The 22002-nt window shown below is 37.7% G+C and overlaps 1 protein-coding gene across 2 annotated transcripts in view; it reads right to left on the minus strand.

Moving 5' to 3' along the window:
- LOC145999035 (diacylglycerol lipase-beta-like) overlaps positions 1-22002 on the minus strand; it is an 80840-nt gene that overhangs the window by 18430 nt on the left and 40408 nt on the right. Inside the window, exons 1-8 of one of the 2 annotated variants that reach the window (XM_083135952.1) lie at positions 19956-20108; positions 18527-18634; positions 15458-15664; positions 14306-14415; positions 10386-10631; positions 6166-6324; positions 3779-4004; positions 1460-1583 (exon numbers count right to left, since the gene is read on the minus strand). In XM_083135952.1, coding sequence (XP_082992078.1) covers positions 1460-1583; positions 3779-4004; positions 6166-6324; positions 10386-10631; positions 14306-14415; positions 15458-15664; positions 18527-18621 — 1167 coding nt within the window. In that variant the 5' untranslated portion in view covers positions 18622-18634; positions 19956-20108. Of the gene's footprint in view, positions 1-1459; positions 1584-3778; positions 4005-6165; positions 6325-10385; positions 10632-14305; positions 14416-15457; positions 15665-18526; positions 18635-19955; positions 20109-22002 lie in introns of those variants that run through there. The other variant, XM_083135953.1, reaches the window with a different exon arrangement.

The following is a 22002-nucleotide window of genomic DNA, read 5'->3' on the forward strand; positions in this document are numbered from 1 at the left end:
TCCAAAGCACTTCTCATACCAATCTATGGCATCCATTAAACATTTTTTTTTTCAAAATTCCATTAAAAGTATTATTAATACCTCAAAAATAGATTATTTCTAAATAATTTATGGCAGAACACCATGATTCATGCATGAACTATACCCAAACATAACAGTGATTTGCGTTTAATTACAAATGAGGGTTCCTATTAGTTAAGTTATTCTAAAAACCAGCCCTGCTGTCTCTCCACACAGATGACTAAAATAACATAACTTTTCATTAACTGTAAGCAATCATAATGACAATGAACATAACAGCTAGAAAAATCCAATGATGCAAAATACATTCAAGTGTTACAAAACAATATATGCAAATTTATACAGTAATAAATGCATACTGTACCTCAAGTACATGTACTTCAAGAAAATGTGGGTCAAGAACTCATAATGCAGAAAAATGTACGAATCCAGTAAAGTTTTAAACAAATTTCAGTATTTGTATTAAAACTGGAAAGGTTAGGTGCATAATGTGGGAAAATGTAAAATCCATGGTTGCATTGCACAGTTATCATTCTAAATATAACATAGTTGATCTTTTTAGAGATAATGCAAATGATAAAAATTGTTCAACAAATATAGGCTGATAATGCAAATACATTTTCATCTAAAGCTACAGACTAGTAATGAACTCCATATTGAAATTCTTAGTTCCTTCATTGCATGGGAAAATTATACCGGGTGTCCCAGAAGTCTTTCCCTGATTACAAACTTTATTCATATCCGCTATATGCAATGTAGAGATGTGAAAGTGGTGCCAAAATATTGGAAAACTAACCAAGTTTATTTGTTGCAGGTTTCAGTAATGTGGCTGTAGTGTAGCAGTGTCAGCGCCAAGGAATCTGGAATTAATGCTCTTGACATCGGGTGGCATCTTTCCAAACAATGTTTCTTGGACTTGACAGGATTTGGGAATGAAGATAAATTCCATTTTTTAAATACCAACTTGTTGGTGGCAGATATTCTAGATGAAAGAATTCTGTACATTTGAAAGTTCCTCTGCACTGTTATTCGTGACCGGGTCTCGTGATACCAGAGGACATGCTGAGCTTTTTCCTGATTTGTGAACATTTCCGGTTTTCTGGGCACTGACACTGCTACACTACAGCCACGTTACTGAAACCTGCAAAAAAAAAAAAAAAAAAAAAAAAAAAAAAAAAAAAAAAAACTTGGTTTGTTTTCCAACATTTTGGCACCACTTTCACATCTCTACCTTGCATATAGCGGTTATGAATAAAGTTTGTAATCAGGGAAAGACTTCTGGGTACCTGGTATTTAAATTTAAATTAAATTCCTGATGTGGCACCCAAAATTTATTTCCTCCTTTAGAAATTGTTTTCAGATTAAATAAAAATAATCTAACACTACTGTGTCTCAAATGATCAAAGAACCAGTTTACGAAATCTGAGACACCACTGACCTCAAACACCCTGTTTCGGAATGAAGCGTACAGTATATCCTCGGCTGCAAGGTTGGTTATTCGCTTCATGCTCGCCAAGTTACAGAGGCAGCAGTTGTCCTCAGATAGCATGGTGGGCTTAGATCTGCAAATAAAAAAAATATGTTTATAATTTAAGTTAGGTAACATTTAAGAATTTGCTTTTGGATATAGAACTATGCACAAACACACACTAAGAGCTACTTTATGTAAACTATGTTAGGAAAGGTTTATGTAACTGTATGTCCAATCCTTAACACTCCAGCAGATTAGTAAAGTGGTCAAAAGGGGAAAATTTTATGTTAATATAACACAGATAAACATTTTAATTCACCAGTGCAACTCTTTCCATATTCTTAATTGTTTATTGTACTTTTATTTTTGCACAGGGTGTCTATAAAAATAACAAATCCAAAATTCTTGACTATTTCATGACTCTTTCTTGACCTTTTCTTCCTTTTTCTTAACATTTATTTACCCCCCCCCCCCTACTTAGGTACAGTTGGAAATTAAGGAAATATATATTTTTATTCAATGAAAAATCTGTACTTTAACAAGAGATTTAGACTTACTTTAATTATGAATGCATGTTAAAATTAATGCTTCAGACTTCATCCTGGATGGGGAATGGTCACATTACTTTATTTAAACTTTACGCATACAAGAATGTAATTCTTTAGAAAAAAGTGAACAAATATTAACCACAACTAAAAAAAATTCAGATACCCAAATATTCAATTTCATCATATCCCAGTACAGGTATATAACAATTCAAATTCACTATACTGTACAATATAGCAAAAATTCTTGACCACAAGCATAATTTGTTGACTTTTTCTTGACTGGTAGACACCCTGTTGTATTAAGGAATTTGTTTCTTTAACATTCTTGAATCAGTATTTCAACTAAACTTTCCCTAGTGCTTACACTTAGGGGGAACATTCTATGTGATCAAAAGTATCCGGCACATCACGAAACATGTGTTTATCATAGAGGGCGAGACAGTACTGCCACCTACCACGTGGTCAGCAATCCCAGTAGTCTGCAGACAGCGCGAGACAGCAGTATGGGACGGTCTGAGGAACTCGCGGACTTACATGATCAGGTGGTTAGGTGCCACTTGCGTAAGAAGTCTGTGCGTTGAGATTTCCACCTTTCTAAATTTCCCTAGGTCCACTGTTGCTGATGTTATAGTGAAGTGGAAAAGTGAAGGGACGTGTACAACCCAAAAGCATGCAGGCTGACTTCCCATGTTGACCTCCAGAGACCGTCTAGTGTTGAACAGGGTCATGCAGCGTAATCATCAATCATCCATCGCCACCATCATACAAGAATTCCGAACTACATCAGGATCTACTCCAAGCACCATTACTGTTCGGTGTGAGGTGTAGCAATCTTGGTTTTCATGGCTGAGCAGCTGCCCATAAGCCAATCATCACACAGGCAAATACCAAATGCCATCTCGCATGGTGCAAGGAGCCTCAAAACTGAACCATAAACAGTGGAAAACCGGTGTGTGGAGTGATGAATCACGGTACACAATATGGCATCCCATGGCAGGAAGTGGGTGTGGCAAATGCCTCGTGAACGACATCTACCAGCCTGCATAGTGCCGACAGTGAAATTCGGTGGTGGCAGGGTTACAGTGTGGTCATGTTTCTCCTGGAGGGGGCTTGGCCCCCTTGCTGCTTTATGTGACAATGTCACAGCACACGCTTACGTTGACATTTTAACCGTTTTCATGCTGCCTACAATCGAAGACCAGTTTGGGAATGATCATTGTGTCTTTCAAAACCACCAAGCACCCGTCCATACTGCAGGGCTTGTTGGGGAGTGGTTAGACAACAACAATGTCCCACTAATGGATTGGCCTGCACAGAGCCCTGATTTGAATCCCATAGAACATCTCTTGGATGTTTTGGAATGTTAGACCTCACCAACCCACATCGATACCGCTTCTCATTTCAGAGTTCTGTGGGGAATGGGCTGCCATTCCCCAGGGAACCTTCCGCCACCTGATTGAAAGTATGCCTGTGAGAGTGAAGGCTGTCATCAACGCTAAGGCTGGGCCACCACCATATTGACTGCAAGTGTTCCCGATGGAGTGTGGCCCAAACTTGTACTTCATTTTCAGGTGGGTGTCCGGATACTTCTGATCACATAGAGTATAGTTTTAGTCACTGAAGTGCATTTCTATTACTATTATTGTAAAGAAGTGGCTCCTCAACACTGAAATTGACCTTAATTTAAATAAAAATTCCAATTTTCTATATCTCATTAAGTGAAATTAGGAAGACAGACCTTATACAAGAACAGCATGTCATGTGGTCCCACAACTTGCACAAGCACGTCCAGAAATTTGCGTAGAAGAAGAATGGCCATCCATAGCTAGCCAGGGAGAACTTAAAGTAGTAATATGCATTTTCCACTGTCATCCATGGTGTGGTGGATGTCTGGTCTACCTCACAACGGACAGGTACCTCAGGTAATAAAGTTTGCGGTCTGCCACCATGCTGCAGTTTATTCTCTGGAATGGATGCAAAAGAAGGATGAGGTATGTAGTAAATTTAAAGACCATGGTTGCATTTTTTTTTAAATTATACAAAACTGATGAATCTTTATTACCTCTGTGCCAAAATTGTATTTTGCGCTGCTCATACTTAAATCTATGCAAGTTTTAAATTAAAATGCTATGAGACTAATATGACAATGTAATGCTTCTACTCAAAAGCTGGTAACTATTCTCAACTGACACAACATTCTAGTAGTAATAAGTAACAGGATGAGTATTGGTTGAAAGTAGTATTAGGTGACTTCTATTTTGGGTATTAGGTCTCTGGCAATAAACTTGAAATGCTGGTAACAGCATTAAAAACAGAACAATTAAAATGATATCAGATAAGAATTAATTTGCGTTATTACAAGTGCACGTATGTCAAAAGTACATTAAAATTATCCAAATATACACATATTTCATTTGTTCTATGGCAGCCTGACACAAAACTACAGTAAAACCTGTGTCCCTCTTTCCTCCTTTCTCGATTGTAGAGAATGCAATACATTTATTTTTTGTGTGTAACAGTGTTTCTGCCTGACAGTACAGCACATCACCATTTTTTCATACTTGAGAATAAAAACCAAGTTTGTGTTAGAAAGTACAATTGAATTATTTGGTTTATTTTACATTTATTTCATTTCCTTGTGTGTACGCATTGCTTGCATTCACAGTTAAGTTGCTACATTCCAACAATATAACATTGACAAGATCCATTATATAACTAACTCTTTCTTAAAGATTTGTAACCACTGTTATGAACTGTATCTTTAATCAAACTAAAAATAAATGTCTGATGAAGGGAGTGGTTCTCCTAAAACATCACAATAAAAAAAACTATGTTTTTATGCTTATAACAACCGTAGACTACAAGCAAAATAATTATTTTTCTTTGCTTTTCTGCCACTTTTGGCTAATTGCGAAGATGAGGATGAGTGATGGTATGATGAAGGGACACTCACAAAGAACACTCGCGGTCTAGCTGGGATTCGAACTCAGGATCCCTCACGTCATAGCGTAGAATGTAGATATGTGTTGAGATATTATTATTAGAGGCACATAATTTTGGTAAATGAAAAAGCAAAATTTCGGTACAAAAACGGAGTCAACTTCGGGTTCAAAAGCAGTAAATAAAAAAAATTTTGGTGTTATAGCGGTGAATAATCACATCAAAAGTGCTATATAAAAGTACATTTTAATTTTAAAATTGTGAATATAATCCTAAATTTCATTTAAAAACTACACTTATTACACAAATTAACATTTCACTTCTAATAGAATATTTATGTAGTTATCAAAGTATTAAGTTTATTTCCGTGTTTATTTTTATTATTTTTTTTTTTTTGCTTCTCCAATATTAACAGCAGAATTAATCAATTTTCCGTGAATTGCATAACTTGCAGGATGATTCAGACCTCAAAAGGTGTCACGTTGGTAAATAAACCCTAAATTTCGTGTTTAAGAGTTTATTTCGCATTTTGCAGTTCATTTCGCATTATTTCATGACAAAACATGGTAGCAAAATGCATCACACACCTCTCAAAAACATGAAAAATTAACACTACAATGTGTTTTTTGACATTTAGTTTTTTCGTTAAAAACGAAATATGCATGCCCCTAATTATTATACATGAATGAAATATAAAATATATAAACTTCTCTCCTCTGCACTGCACCACAAAGGCACATAGCAGTTGCACCACACAGTCTCGATCTCAGCCATAGAGTAGATGATGTGATCATCACACCACAGTCTTGCTGTCTTTAACCCCAGTACCCATCCATTACACTGGGTAAGCACTTTAAGCAGAACATTTGTCACATAAATTTCCCTACCCTAACTTGAGTCTTAAAAAACCAAAGAATATTTTCAGTAGCTCTTGTGAAGAACTCGACAATTTTTCATTTATGTCACTATAACAGACAAAGTTTCAAAAATAGTGCAGACCCCCCCCCCCCCCACCTCCTTAACACACACACACAAGAATTATCATTTCAATGCAATCTATAGGAAAATACCAGCCCCCCCCCCCCCCCCCCCCCCCAAATTCATACCTCTGATCTTGCTGTTTTAACTTTAGTTCAGACCATACTTTTTACTGATGTGTAAGAATAGCTACATATACATCTATACCTGGATTCCTCTGAGCAAATCTCAAGTGTAACTCGTACTGCATGCGCAAACGCCTTATCTCCCGCCTTTCTTTCTTGTGCTTGATCCTCAGCAACACAAATCCAGCTGCAACGTCTGAAGGGACAATATCTGTGCCTCGGAAAAGAGCAGTAAAGAGATCTACAAAAAAGGAATAGAATAATTAGGACAAGATTATCAGACGTCAACATAATCTACACGTAATCACATCAAAATAAGATGAAAAACAGATATATGTGTTATATTACTGCAATTTTTTTCTTCAAGAGTTCTTTAAAAATATCTACATCATCATTAAACTAAATATTTTATTTAGTGTCCTATGTACAGTATAATTCATTTAGTTCTCAACATTTTTACCTTCGCATTGAAATTTTCCACAAACTACATTGTGTTCCATGTAAATAATTCTTCAGTCATGGTAGACCTAATAAGATTAATGAAAACACATACTTTTCACTCAACTTTTCATGGAATTCACACGAATCTTCCTGAAGAGCTTCAATGATTCTTACAACTTCAGTCACTAATAACAATTAGACACTATCGGCTCCTAAATATTGTAATATCCATTCATTGTTGCATAGCTGTACAGTTATATTAACAGGGTGGCTACTCTAAGACCATGATACAATTCAAGTATAATTCCCGGTTTTCAAGGCGAACTTTCCAAAAATTCAAGCAGATGTATTCTCTAGTTAAACCTTATGTATTGCCGCCTCTCAACATCCACATACAAATATCTTAATAATATAAAGGGTCTATGTGATTCCAACATCCAAAAATTATAATTCAATTAAACGTATACGTAATATAATTAAAATATTTAATTTAAGGTGCTGAGTTTCTACTTACAATCAGAGGCGCAACCACGATTTTTTGTCTGAGCGGGCGGGGAGAAAGTGCCAGGATAAACGTACTAATAATAATAATAATAGTGTTAATAATAATATTATTATAACATTATTATTATTATTATTATTATTATTGATTTGTTTTATTTTACTTTGCTGCTTGTGCCACGTTTGGCTAATTTGCGAAGATGGGGACGAGTGATATGATGAAATTGATGAATGGACAGTCACAAACATCCATGCCCAAGCCAGGATTCAAACCCGCCGGGACCAACATTATTGTTGTTGTTGTTGTTGTTATTATTATTATTATTAGTAGTAGTAGTATCAAAGACGTTATTATCCTCGTAAATTATGCAAAAAGGGGGTAGAAGTTGGTGCTAAAGCATTTGCATTCGAACAAACTATTTCAATTATTTTTTCTCCGTACGGCACAGTAGTTTGGATCCCACTTCAAACTGTAGGTCCAGTCCCAATTAGCCTTTCTGTGCATAAAGTGGACTTAAAACCACAAATCAATCAATCACTTTTACAACATTTTTAATTTAAACTCCTGCCGCCTCCTAGCTATGGTTATAAACTTGATAAGACTAAGAAAATTTTACGAAAATAACTTTTATTTGCTTAAAATGTGAAGAGGATTTGGATTAGAAAAGGTTGTAATTTTTCACGTCTATGGAGAAAAATTCAAGTAGAATTCACGCATAATTCCCGGAGCCAATAATTCACGCATAATTCCCGGAATTAAAGGAATTCCCGGTGAGTAGCCACCCTAATTAAGTTAAGAATTCACCACAGTTGAGTATGAAACTGAACATATCATAATGTAATGTAAATAAGTTGTCCCAACAATAAGGATAATATAGAACTTGCATTTAAAAGTGTAATTTATTACAATTCTCACTCACCCCTAATGTAATCTGAATACTATGCACCGGGTGCAGCTCGTGCATTATTTACCTGGGGGTTCACTGAAGTCATGTGATGCATATTCAGTTTCTGCAAATAGACTGCCTTCGCCTAACAAAAGGATGGGGGGAGGGCTTAAAAGATTTGTCCAGAATTTTTTCATCTGGGAGTATAAGGTTTTGTAGCAGGGATGTGCGAATAAATTTAGGGCTGAAACTACAATAAATTGTGGCTTTATGAAAAAAGTGGGGTTTTGTTGGAAAATCATGTCCTCAAGTAGGGGCAAGGAATATATTTTTTTCCCAGGAGGGGCAAAAAACACTTCGACAGTCTGAAGTTACTGCAACGCTTTTATAATAATTACCAAAAATTACTGTGACTGAAATTAAATTATATGCGTGTAATATATAATTTTTGGTTGACATTCAATTTCCATGGGGGAGGTCCCCTTTTCCCCTTCCGAAAGTCCATGCCGACTAATCAGAATTGATCCTACATTTATTAAAGGGAAATGGCAATTAATGGTATGCGCATACTAGAAATCGAACCTGAGGCCATTTCATTGATACGCGACAGCTTTGTTCAAATTTGGGGCTGGTCGACCAGCACACGCTTTTTATCAGTGGACAAGGAAGTTTCTTTACGTTAATTATGTGCATTTCTATCGGTCATTTCTTACCTCCGCGGACAGCAACGCCTACACTGCATCAAATGACATAAAGTCCATCCCTCGCTTCACTCGCAGCATCACTTAATACTTTCCAGCAAGTATCCAAGCACTTCAAAAATTAACAAACTTGAGACATTGAGACCGAGCGACAGCGAGACACGTCTTCGCGCCATTCTTTCTCTTTCGCGAATGCGAAGTGTTTCCACCTTTAAGGAAAAACCTCTGAATGCATGCACGAGCTATTTTGGTAATGTATCTCCTTTATTTTAATTCATTGCATCTAATTCCAGCTTTTATTTGTTTCCACTCATCCATCTCTGCCACAATCTTGCATTTATTGCAAGAAGTTCAGTGCAAAAAATTATACAAGAGAAGATTGAATATGTAATGTGTGCATTTTCAGATCTGGATCCGGATCTGGTACTTTCGGATCCGGATCCGTTTTGCCATCCCACATGTGCTTCTTTGGAAAGTAAGAATGTGTTTATAAGATATTGTTACCTGTTAATATACATAATATATATACTGGGTGATTTTTTTAACCTGAATCATTTTAATATCTTGAAAAAAAATCATCCTACAAAAAAATGTTCCAAATAAAAAGTGGACCTTTTGTGGAAGGTCACCCCTTACACCCCACTATTAGGTTGATATTAGTTTTCGAAGAGGGAGGCGTGGTCATCCTTGCTCCCCTTTCTAGACATTCCATGCCCCTACATTATTATACTTTCACCTAGAAATTTAGTGTAGAGGAATCTTATGACTGTTATTAAACGATATTATTGGGAAAAATGAAGTACTTCAAGCCGATGAAAATTCAAAGCAACTATGGTGGAAGGGGTGCAGTGGCGCAACCACAAGGGGCCAGAGGGCCATTGCCATATCCCAACCTTGGATGGAAATCAATTCTAGGGGGGGCAAACATTGAAGTAAAAAAAAAGCAAGACTAGCAGAAATCAAGAGTAGCAGGACAAATACATTTCGTAAAATTTTCTTGCTCGCTTCGCTCGCAATTTGTTCTCTGTAGTGCATTGTAAATGACCAGAGAGAAGTAAGATTCTGCCCCCCCCCCCTCCAAAGTTAAGTCCCAAGTTTCATTCTGCCCCCTACAAAAGTTAACTCCCAAGTTTGATTTTGCTCCCCAAAGTTAAGTTCCAATTTGGATTCTGCCCCTTCCCCCCAAAGTTAAGCCCCAAAATAGATTCCCCCCAAAGTTAGGTCCCAAGTTACGTCCATGATTATGTTTATGTATTTAATGAGGTTTTTCTTTCCCGACTGAACTTTCAAGGCTTTTGGCCCCACTACGGTTTGAGTTAGTGTTTTAAGTTCACTTTATGCACAGTAAGGCTAATCGGGACTGGACCTACAGTTTAAAGTGGGATCCGAACCACATATGTGCCTCCACCGGGTATCGAACCCGGGACCCCTTGATTGCAAGGCAACGATGCTACCACTGCGCCATCGGGGAGGCCCTTTTGGCCCCACTAATCAGAGGGTCTGCGCATGCCTATGGTGCTCAGCCACTGTGCTGACATGTTATTACAAATGGAATCCCTGCTGTAGCCTGACCTTATTTGTTATAGGTCAATTTCCTGGCTATTTCCAGTTTCTCCAAATCCATGGAAAAACCTGATCCAGTGTTCAAGGCTGCATTTTTAAATGAATTCCTACAATAGTGTATCTCGTGTCTGCACCGAACCAACATAATGTAGACCTATGATCCACCATTGAGCCTCAAGACTACATATAAATATTTGCAAGGTACATACTAGCTACGTCATGGAATGCTTGCTTGCTGTGCTTATCACTCCCCAAGCAACAACAGAACCACCGGAAGCGCCGCATCCACAAGTTGACGTTCTTGTAGTGGTGGTGGGCTTGTTGGTTGATTTCCTGCGTCAATGATAAGTTGTCGTCTCCATCCACATAGTATTTGGCAGAGCCCACGGGATCAAACACTAGTCCAATCCCAAGCACCGTCAGTGCAAATAACACCCAGTTAAAAATCACTAAACCTGAAAGAAATCAGACAAGGAAGATGTTAAAAATTGTGTTAATATTAACATTAATGAAATGAATGAATTCATTTATTCTACTTCGTATTTCTGCTACATTTGGCTAATTGGGAAGATGAGGATGAGTGGTGATAGATGAAACAGATGAAGGGACAATGACAAACATAAACTGCTTGCTATTAAAAATGCAACACCCAGAAGGAGTAATCGGAATCGGACGAAATGTGCACAGTGTGTAGAGGAGAGGTGCAGAAGGAAATGATTAGGTGTTCAAGGCCGTCATGCGTCATGTGCGCCTGCCATGCCATCTGGTAAGTGGTACCTGTAGCAGGTCAGATAGGTGAAAGAGCAGTGAAAGTGCATGGTCGTGAGTGTAGTGTGTTAAAATCGGTCAGCAATGCCACGTCGTCGAATACGGCAGCGATTCCAGCAGGTTTCCAAGTTCGATCGCGGCCGAATTGTTGCATACCGTGAATGCAGATTATCCTACCGTGAGATCGGTGTCCGTGTAGGACGGAATGCATCCACAGTGATCCGTGTATGGAACCAGTGGGTCCAGGAAGGCACTGTAGAGCGACGTAGAGGTTCACAACGTCTGCGTCAGACGACGGAACGAGAGGACAGACATCTGATACGCATGGCCCTTACAGACAGAACGGCCACGTCAACGAGGATTGCGCATGAAGTACGGGATGTTTTACAACGTCCAGTGTCCCCACGAACCGTGCTTCGTCGTTTGGCGAACCGGGGAATTTTTTCCCGGCGCACACTGTTGCGGATTCCTCTGACGCTAGAGCACAGGTGTTTGCGTCTGAGATGGTGCCAAGACCGTCGTGCATGGATGGCAGAGTGGAATGCTATAGTGTTCTCTGATGAATCCCGCTTCTGTATACAACATCATGATGGATGTACACGCGTGTGGCGGCACCGTGGCACTAGGCTTCATGATGCCTGCATCATGCATCATCACACAGGGCCTTCATTGGGTATCATGGTATGGGGTGCCATCGCCATAGGTGTTCGTTCGCGTCTCGTACTCATTCAAGGGACATTGAACAGCCAACGGTATATCACACAGGTTCTCACCCCTGTTGCTGTCCCATTAATCCATGCACTGCATAATGCCACTTTTCAACAGGATAACGCGCGCCCCCATGTTGCAAGGAATGTCCTCGCATTTATGGAAGCTAACCACGTGCCCCTGCTTCCTTGGCCAGCACGTTCGCCGGATATGTTGCCAATTGAACATGTCTGGTCCATGGTGGGCCGCCGGCTGGCCCAACTCAGGTTTCCGGCACGTAATGTTGAAGACCTCTGGCACCGTGTGGAAGCCGCTTGGGACCCCATACCGCAAGCAGACATCGATAGACTCATTCTGTTCATTCCTCGCCGTGTTGCAGCAGTTATTGCCGCCCGTGGAGGCTGTACACGCTACTAGCTCCTTGGGGTTATGCAACCATGTTCTACGTGTCACATGTCACACCACCGAGCTCTAACTGTAATCATTTTCTTATCTTATTATGAACTACATATTTGCCAAGTTTCGTGTTTCTATCTAATTTCCTTCTGGGTGTTGCAATTTTAATGGCGAGCAGTGTATATGGACAGCACAATACACAAGTTCTATAGAGGATTATACTGGCCGTAGGTCCAGATGCAGTCCAGAGCGTACTACGTGGAAGTAAGGTTGACATTTGGATGTCTGTAAAAAATGTCACCTCTTACACTCCAACATTAATGAAACTAGTGCAATAGCCCTGAGGGCCAGAGATGCCAAGCTATTTTTTATTGTGACACGTGGTCAGAGCTTCGAGTTCCATTGATGCTGTTTTCTGTCTTTCGAGACCAGAGCTCCCTACTACTTCTTTTCAAGCAATACCCCAATTGTTGTCAGGATGCTGGGTGAACACAGAAATTTTTGCACTCCCACTGGGGATCAAATCCAGGACTGCTCACATCAAAGGCAAGAGTGCTAAACATTCAGCTATGCGGGAGCCCAAATGATTGATTGATTTAGTTTATTTTTCTTCGTGTTTTGTGACGCTTGGCTAATTTGCGAAGATGGGGATAAGTGATGAAATGATGAAATTGATGAATGGACATTCACAAACAACCAAGCCCGAGCAGGATTGGCATCGCAGTGCAATGTGCTAACCACTCGGCCACAGGGTCTGGCGAGAGCCCAAATGAAAATACTACGAGGTAGGATGACAAATATTTTACAAGTAACCATTCAGAACATTATTTACGTATATGATATAGATAGTATATTCCCAGACAGCATGCAAACTTGTGGCAAGCATACGATACCTTGCTTACAGCTCGTTAGCAAGTTCGATGCAAGTGGTACGTGGGAAGTGATGCTCTTGCTGAAAGCTTTCAGTAAGTTATGACAAGACTGATGCAGACTTGGTTTGGTAACTTTGCTGCAACTTCAAGTTATGGTAACTAGATAGCTGGGTGCAAGCTTGCATCAAGCTCAGAGATTGCTGCAAGCTTCTTACTTGGGATGGCAAGCTTGCATCAGCAAGTTTTCTCTGCTATCTGGGTCAGTTCTAGTACATTGATTTCATGTTCATATGTCTGGTTATTTGACATCACCTTTATCTCTGCGTTAATCACTTACTTAGAGTGAGAACCTACAGTGTGCTATGGTGTGGAAAATGCTTATTATAAGTTTTGATGTTATGTTTTTCTTTGTAACAATGTGAAAAAAAAATTAAGGTGCAGACAAAATGTAAAAATTAAGGTAAAATTCTAAAATATTTTGCTTCGTTGGGACCCTGAAGACTCAATGTATAATGGGAGAAAATGTAAAGTCCAGGAACATATAATTGGGTCCTGCTGTATATTCTAACAGGTTTCGCCTAATTCTCTGATGCTGTCCTTATCTAAGGTAAACTTCTTAGTAAGACTTTGAGTCAGTCACAAATGAAATCCAATGTGACATCAAAATTTGTAATGTACCTTTTAGAACATGAAACATACACCAAAGCGTGAAGAAAACATAAACCTTCATTAATAAGATAAAAAAGGTACTTGTGTTTGAAGTCAAAGCATTCAAATAATAATATAAAAAAAATAGCATATACAAGCTGTAATACTGACGACTGAATGGTCAAATTCACTATTAACGCTCCAGAATTAGGAATGAGATAACACTGGTTTCAGAAAGTATCAATTTGAAATTGAATCATCAATACTGGTCAATAGTTTTATGGGTATTTCAGGTGACCAATATTTGCAGACTAAATATCCAAAATATTATGCAAAATGCAGAATATTCATTAATTTTGCACTAGTATTACATGAAAAAAAATTGTCATTAAATGACATCATCAAATTATGAATAACAATAAAACTGGTAGATTGATATGGTATTGTCCAATGGAATACTTGCATATTATCCAACCTTGGCGTAACAGCCTGTAGGCCGTGAAGGCCAGTGCCTACCTACCGACTGCCAGCCTTACTCTCATGCATGGCCACGGTGCAGGACATTTACGTGTTAAAATTTATAAAAATTTCACCAATATTCAAGTATAGGTAAGAGTGTTGGCTCAACCCTAACTGCAACTTAACTCATGTAGCAATGACACCTTCATTTTTCCTTATTCCTGAATCAGTCTGCCCAATCCCCCTCCCCAAGCAAGAAGCTGAACCTGACCAATTACCTTCTATAATAGTGCCAGTAAAAACTTCATTATCACATTGAATGATTGTACTGAAAGCCCAGAGTGCTCCCATTATGTTCCAAGCAGTTTCTGGGATCATAAGGATGAGCCTGAAAGAAACACAAAAGATATAAAAATTGTGTAGACCGACACATTAACAGATTTAATATCCAGTAACATCACACTAAGATGTATTAAGAAAATATATGAACAATTAATTTTCCACTTCTTTCTAAACTTTCACATCAGCAAAAGTTATCATTATCATCAAGGTATCTGGTAAACTAATCATATGAAAGCTTTCATTTTACTTTACAAATTAGTATTTTATGCAGTTTTAGGCTGTAATTATTCTTTGTATACGGATAAAAATTGTACTGCTATCACGGGCATCACGAGAATTTATTAATGGGGAGTGACAGGCTATTGATACAACTGGAATAGTAGAAGTAATAACAATAATAATTATTATTATCAATCTTATCATTAGTCTTATACAACAATAACTATTATAAACTAATAACAAGAAACCAATTTTGTTCCCAACATATTATCATAATATCCTTGGGGAGACTTTTCTTCTAGATAATCCAGATGAGTGAATACCCAGGACGATGGATAAATGTTTGATATAATCTATTCTGGTTGAGTAATAACTAACTGAACTTCATTTCCAGTATCAACAATAAAATATTACAGGCTTTCCGATTTTTTGTTTTTTTTGTAACGTGAAATGAACCATGTCAATTTCCAGGGGGTCTATGGATGGGTTTGACCCCCCTCCCCTCCTTCATAATACCCATGACTGTTAAAAATGTACACAAGAAAACTTCTGATATGTAACCAATGAAACAAACAGGCTTTTATAAACTGGAAAGTAAAAATAATCTATACTTCTTATTTCATAATTACAGTACTTAAATTGTTAGAGATGTAACAGTTTTACCTTAAGGGCCTAACTTTTTCTACTGACATCATCAGAGAAGTAAGAAAAACATATACAAATACATATCACATAGTTTCATACAAACATGGTATAGTCAGCCATAAGTTATTAAGTCACTCATTCATAACATGAATGAAATACACATGATAATTTGACATTTTGGTTTGTTTTCAAGGAAATAGCCTACAGCAATTACAAATACTTACTTCATTTTTAACAAGAGTGGGACAAAATGCCGAGGGGCACTGTCCCCAATTGTTCCCCGCATACTGTGCTGTATGAGGAGGGTTGTGTTCACGATGACTATTAGCAGGATGACCAGCATCCCGATGAGGTAAGCACGGATGAAATTGCCGCCAGGGCAGTCCGTGTGGGAATAATGCTTCACAAAAACTATTGCTACAAGCACCAGCCTGCAAGAAATACATCAATCAACATTTTATAAAACTGACAGCAAGATTAGCTATAATTTTCACAAGCTACAATGTGCCCTTAACTGATGAAAGGGAGCAAGCACTAACTTTCTATCTTTCATGACCAAGTAGTGTACTAATTCAAGTTCTGCTTTTAGGTGTAGACAGAAAATTAGGGCTGAGCCGATAACACTTTCAACCGATACTCTTATCGATTTTCACCGATACAGAAACTTGAAAATTGGAAATAATAAAAATTTCTTCAAAAAATATTGATCAATATTAGTGAGTAAATATTCTTCTCCAATTGTATCAATTTAACCCCCAAAAAATTACTTTAGAATATTCAAGAATTGCATCAGAATAGCAAAATAGATGTTAGTAATAAAAAAAAAAAAAAATTTCGTGCAAAAAAAAAAAAAAAAAGAAAGTTTGAATTTTGCACGATTTTCAGGATAATCAGACTCCGAGAAACTGTCACACGACATTTTTGCGAACCCCGTGAGAGACAAATATGCCAGAAAAGTATTGGCTGCTATCAGTAGATGAATTCCAACCAATACTATCTGATACCGATACATCGGCATCGGCTTTGCCTTACAGAAAATGCAATATTATTTACAAAAAATTCTCCATTTTGTGGTAAAATACGTGTACATTATTATTATTAACAAAACTAAAATATAACAAAACATTAAAATAATATAAACTACAAAATGAATTGTTTTATTTCCTTATTTCCTAACCAAAAATTGAGTGTTCATTGCTCTGCAGTTGGTCTACACTGAATTGTTTAAATCTTTCTACTGTTATTGCATTTTTCAACGAGTGCATTAGTCATTTTTTGGTTCTAAATCAAATTTAAGCATTTTTAACTAAATTAAATTGACATCTCTCAGATGAATTGAAAAAAAAAAGTTCATCAATTTTATCCTGTGCGAGTGTGTTAATCGCACAATGAGAAATCTTATGGTGTAGATTCTCCAGTTTTTTTTAAAAAAAAGTGTTCCCCTGTGCATAGCACCACGCTATGAAGGCGTATAGGGGGTGTGGGGGTAACGCCCCACACTTTCTTGATCCGGTCGTGAGTGGGGGTGATGTGATCAGCATCACGCCCCTGACCACCTTTACCCCCCAGGGTTTCCCCCAGGTACCCATGTTATTCGACGCTGGGTGGGCGCCGGGGCCGCTTCCACCGTTAGAAAAGTTCCCGGAATTGAACCGGCCGGGGATCGAACCCGGGACCTTTAGCATGGTAGTCAGACGCGTTACCGACTGAGCCACCGCAGCCACAATTTGTGGGTTGATTCTTTATAATATGCTGCGCGTATGCTGTTAGTTTCACAGGAGTCTGATATGTTGCCAGCCATTTCACTGATAATTTTGAAAAAACAAACTTATAAAGGGCATTTTATAATGTTCTTTGGGGGTTAGGATAATATATTACAAGAAGAGTAATTCACTTGCTGCAACAAAACCAGCACCAGTCACAACAGGAACTCAGCTTATTTTCACACCTACAAATGTTCAATATGTGCAGCTGCTCAGTGATATGGCAGACACCAACACGATATTCCACTTTATGTCACATCCTTTCCAACATGTGGCCGTCGATAGCATTTACTGCTGCAGTAATGCACCCTTTTAACTTGTGAATATCATGTCCCAGAGATGGGAATAACACTTTGTCTTTTACGTAACCTCACAGAAAAGAAGTGACAAGGTGTGAGGTCCAGTGATCTTGGGGGCCACAGCATGAGGTGTCGATAATATTCATCACAGGATATGGCACAGAACATGTTCACTTTTGGTGAATCACATGCCTGCTCCACACATGCACATGGGTTTTCATTTTCCCATATGCGTACATTATGGCAATTTACTTCGCTGCTAGTATAAAATGTAGCTTCATCACTAAAAATTATCGTGTTCACTGGACTTCATCTTTTACAGGAACTCTCAACAAAAGTCATACCGATAGCTGTGATAGTCATTGGACAACTGCTACAGTGGTTGGAAGTAATTATGCCTTCAAGCACAAACGTTTACAAAGAATCATCTACACAGTGGCTTTTGACATAATGAATTCTACACCTGTTTCACTAAAACTGTTTGTATCATGCATGAATTGAATTGTCAGTATGTGAATCCTTACCGAATTTCAAACAACATGCATGTTGCATGGTTTTGACTGATTTGCTTTATTTTACTTCGCTTTATGTGCCACTTCATTCATTTAATGGAATTCCAACATGCAAAATGATTTATCGACAGACATAGCAGCCATTCTCACAAATGCACAATCTATCTCTACGTAGCAGTGTGTATGTCGTATAAGAACTACAGAATGAGCAAAAAAACTGAGTTCTTGTTTCGATTGGTGGTGGTTTCGTTATAATAAATGCACCACTGTTCTTGAAATAAATTATCCCACCCTTGAAGAGCATTGTGAAATGTCCTGTACATGGTTCACAAGGAAGTTTTTGTATTCAAAATTTCAAGGAAATTTGTGTGCCACATGTGTGCTTTAACTCTGGCAAGTATAATATCATTCCATTAATTTGCACCATAGCTGAACTTAAATAAATTCACAATGACAATAACAGTATTGTTCTCACTGTGGCAAAATGCCCCTTCATCAATGAAAATATGTCCAATTGCATTTGGTAAGAATCTACTTGCAAGATAAGCAATGCTGAGCATTTTGTTTTATAAAAAATCACAACAGCTAATGCCATATCAAAACATTTTCATGGTGATAATCTGTGGAATCCATCAAAGCATTTATTACACTCTAGGTCTACAGAGTGAATTACATCTCAAAGGGAAAATGTATTATAATTTTGTTACATTAATACTCACCAAACAAACCTAACAATGAGATCAAAGAAGCCAGGTAATACAAGGTCATCGCTCCCCACCATCCACTTCCTTCCAAATATCAGCATTCCAGGCATTCTGGTTGTTTAACTGAAACAAACAGATTACACAATTTTACAAAAAAGTATAAAACTTGTGCAATAGACCATACAATACTATAATGAATTCTCATAATATGGATATAGATATATCATAGGATTAAAATAAAGTCCCTAAATGCATTCTACTAAGGTTCCGATTTACTTCTACATTCATTCCCACGCTTCTACGATATTTAGTGTCGCTTGTCGACGGAGAATATCTTGTCCATGAGAAGAGCATAAGGTAATTTACAAGTTGTTTTTTCAACATAAATAACCTTTTTCCGAGTCCAAACAGTGCTCATTACTTTAAGGAAGGTTCACATTTTGTGACAATGATTTCCAAAATTCTACGATAATAGTCTTTGTGCTAGGAGAAATCATAAAACAATCGGAACCGTTACCGTTGACTTCCATCACAAGTAAAAGTATAAAATGGCACAAATAAATTACAAAATATAAGACACAATGTGCAATTTCTAGGTATTGTCATTGATAAACTATCATGGGAGCCACATATTAAATGGATAACTGCCAAGCTCTCGAGGGTTCTATATTTGTTAAGGAACTTAAAAATTCATGTAGCCGACCTGCTGAAAATTTTGACCAAAGTTCGTATGATAAGGATACCACTTAAATAAGAAAAAGCACCCAAAGGTGAAATATAACATACAAACAACATGACAGAATTATCCATGTGTGGGATATTTTATGAAATCCATGAATTAAACCCTTCAAACATGTATGTTGTGTTTGAAGGGTTGTAATTATGTCCATGTCTTGTTTTTCAAATATTAACGGTTTCAACATAAATCAACACTATCTATGTGCCAAGGACCCATACATCAGAGCAGATTTAGCCACACTCCTTCAACACACCCTAAAATTTTTGGTCATTTTGGCTCTAAATGTGCACTTATCCTTCCGATGAAAAATTCTGGATAAATCCGTCCCGAAGTTCAATCACAATTTCAATTGAAAAGTGTTTTCGTATTATAAAATTACTATATTTTTCGTACACAGACGTTAGAACCGGATTGTCAAATATATCAATTATAATATAGTTAGATCAAGTAAATGCATGTCACATCGAATTGCCAATTTTTTAGCATTATGTGTGTGCATTTAATTTCATACAAAAAAAAAATGTTTCATCAATAATTTATTTCGTACGTGGATCTTTGGTAAACTTAAATGCCATCTTATAAATAGATACACAACATAAAATAATTAAAAATAAGCTTGGGAAAATCAATAACAAGCACAGGGAAAGGAAAGGCCAAGACTAGAATCGTGCAACAAGTTGATTCCCATGCGGAATTAATACTTACGCCGCTAAAGCAAGCTTTAGAAAATAAGTAGAGAGTATTTTCACAACATTTCCAAAGATGCTGTGGAGTATTAACAGGATTAAAAAAAAAGTTGTATTAAATTAGTTGCTACATGTCGTCTACATGTAAATTTCCTTCCCGTCCATTGCGGAATCGTTTCGCTTTTATTGTTAAAAAATTCTCCCCTTCACCACCAGAGGGGACCACAATGCAACTTGTTGGTCTTCTGCTCAAGCGCATTATCAACTTTTAAAAATATATACGCGGATATTTTTTTAAAAAATCTTGCTGGCAAAGGAGATCAGATAGATATTGTACTTTCTAAATTATACACATGCTTATTCATTCAAGCTACTGTCCAGCGGCGTAGCGACCGTCCCTGTGACACACGTTGCCGATGCGCTCTTTAGTTCTTGTAAATGTCCAGACATCCAAGATACCCGATACGCGCACTTTCATATCCTGGTGCCGCACGAGCCGACGTCCCTAGTGGAGTAGTTATTACAGCGCCCTACGACGCCAGGGGTACCGGGTTCGACTCCCGGCCTGGGCATGGTCCTCTTTGTTAGTGCTGCTTCATCTACTTCATCATATCATGACTCGTCCTCATATTCGCGATTAGCCGGGGCAGGTGTCGTACGATTTTCTGTCCTGAGGAATATAAACTATTGTGGCTTACGAGAGTGCACGTTTAAACGACCGGACAGAAAAGTTGTAGTCCAGAAGATTTGTGCTCAAACAATTCCCACCATTCAGTAGAATGTCGTCTATGGACTGTTGTTTTGAATTATTGCTTTAAGTCAACTTTATGCACAGATAGGCTAATCGGGTCTGGATGTACAATTTAAAGTAGGATTCGATCTATTGTGTAATGTGCCTCCGCCGGATATCGAACCCGGGTCCCCTTGATTATAAAGTGACGAAGCAGGGACGGCGACAGGGGCACGGGTGGGCAAGCCCACCCAATCAAATTCAATAAGTACCTACATATACTTAGAGATAGCTATATGCATGATTCGTTAAATAAGTGTATTCTTTTGTTCATAACATGTATATTTTACTTGTGAATATTATCTATGCTAGAAATGTTAACATATTATCAACTCATAAAAAGCCAATTTTGTCATTAGAAAGTGAAAGTAATTACTAGAGCTATTGAAACAAAAACTGTGATCAAATGAATACTTCCATGATTAAAAGCAGTTAGTAGGCTTAGGAGGCTCAAAATTATTATGCTCGGTATGATCAAGATTAGATCAGAATTTAGGGTGAACTTGAGGGCTGCAGCTCCGGGTGTCCACATACGTATATAAATCCCGGCCTGGGTATGGTTAAAATAATCTCCAAATAAACAAATAAAAACATCATCTTAGCGTTACTTCCTCCGGTAACACAATACATTATTTCGACTTTTTAATTAATATTATTATTATTAGAATAATTTAATCAAGAACACTTAATTGGGCAGGCCATGTGACACGAATGGTAGAGGAAAGAAGAGTTTATAGGATTCTTGTTGGGAAACCTGATGGTAAGATACCATTAGGAAGGCCAAGACGAAGATGGAGGGATAACGTTGAGATGGACCTAAAAGAAATCGGCAAGGATGGGAAAGATTGGATTGATCTTGCCCCGAATAGGGACAGATGGAAGGCTTGTGTTGCTGCAGCCACAAACCGTCGGGTTTAAGTAACTGCTAGAGAGTATAATATAGTTTTAATTAGCTCTGCATTGAAATTCCAGAAGTGTCCTTTTTATTTCATTGCAATTTTTATGTATCTGTTGTCTTCCAATATCGATATGGTATGCAAAATATCAACTTTATATTTATTCTACTAATAAGAAGGAATCACAATAATCACTACAATACTGAAGTGAATAAATTTTAATAAACCAGTTATGTATGGAAAAAGCTACAGAATTATTCAATTACTAATGAGTGGCTTATCCTATTTAGAAATCCTCGTCCCACACATAAATTTTGCCACTTTAAACAGAATCTGTAGATGCAGTTGAAGTAAAGAAAGAAAGTTATGTCACGAAGTAT

Source organism: Lepisma saccharinum, chromosome 14 (genome assembly GCF_977018435.1).
Source record: "Lepisma saccharinum chromosome 14, izLepSacc3.1, whole genome shotgun sequence".
In the NCBI taxonomy this organism is placed as follows: Eukaryota; Metazoa; Arthropoda; class Insecta; order Zygentoma; family Lepismatidae; genus Lepisma; species Lepisma saccharinum.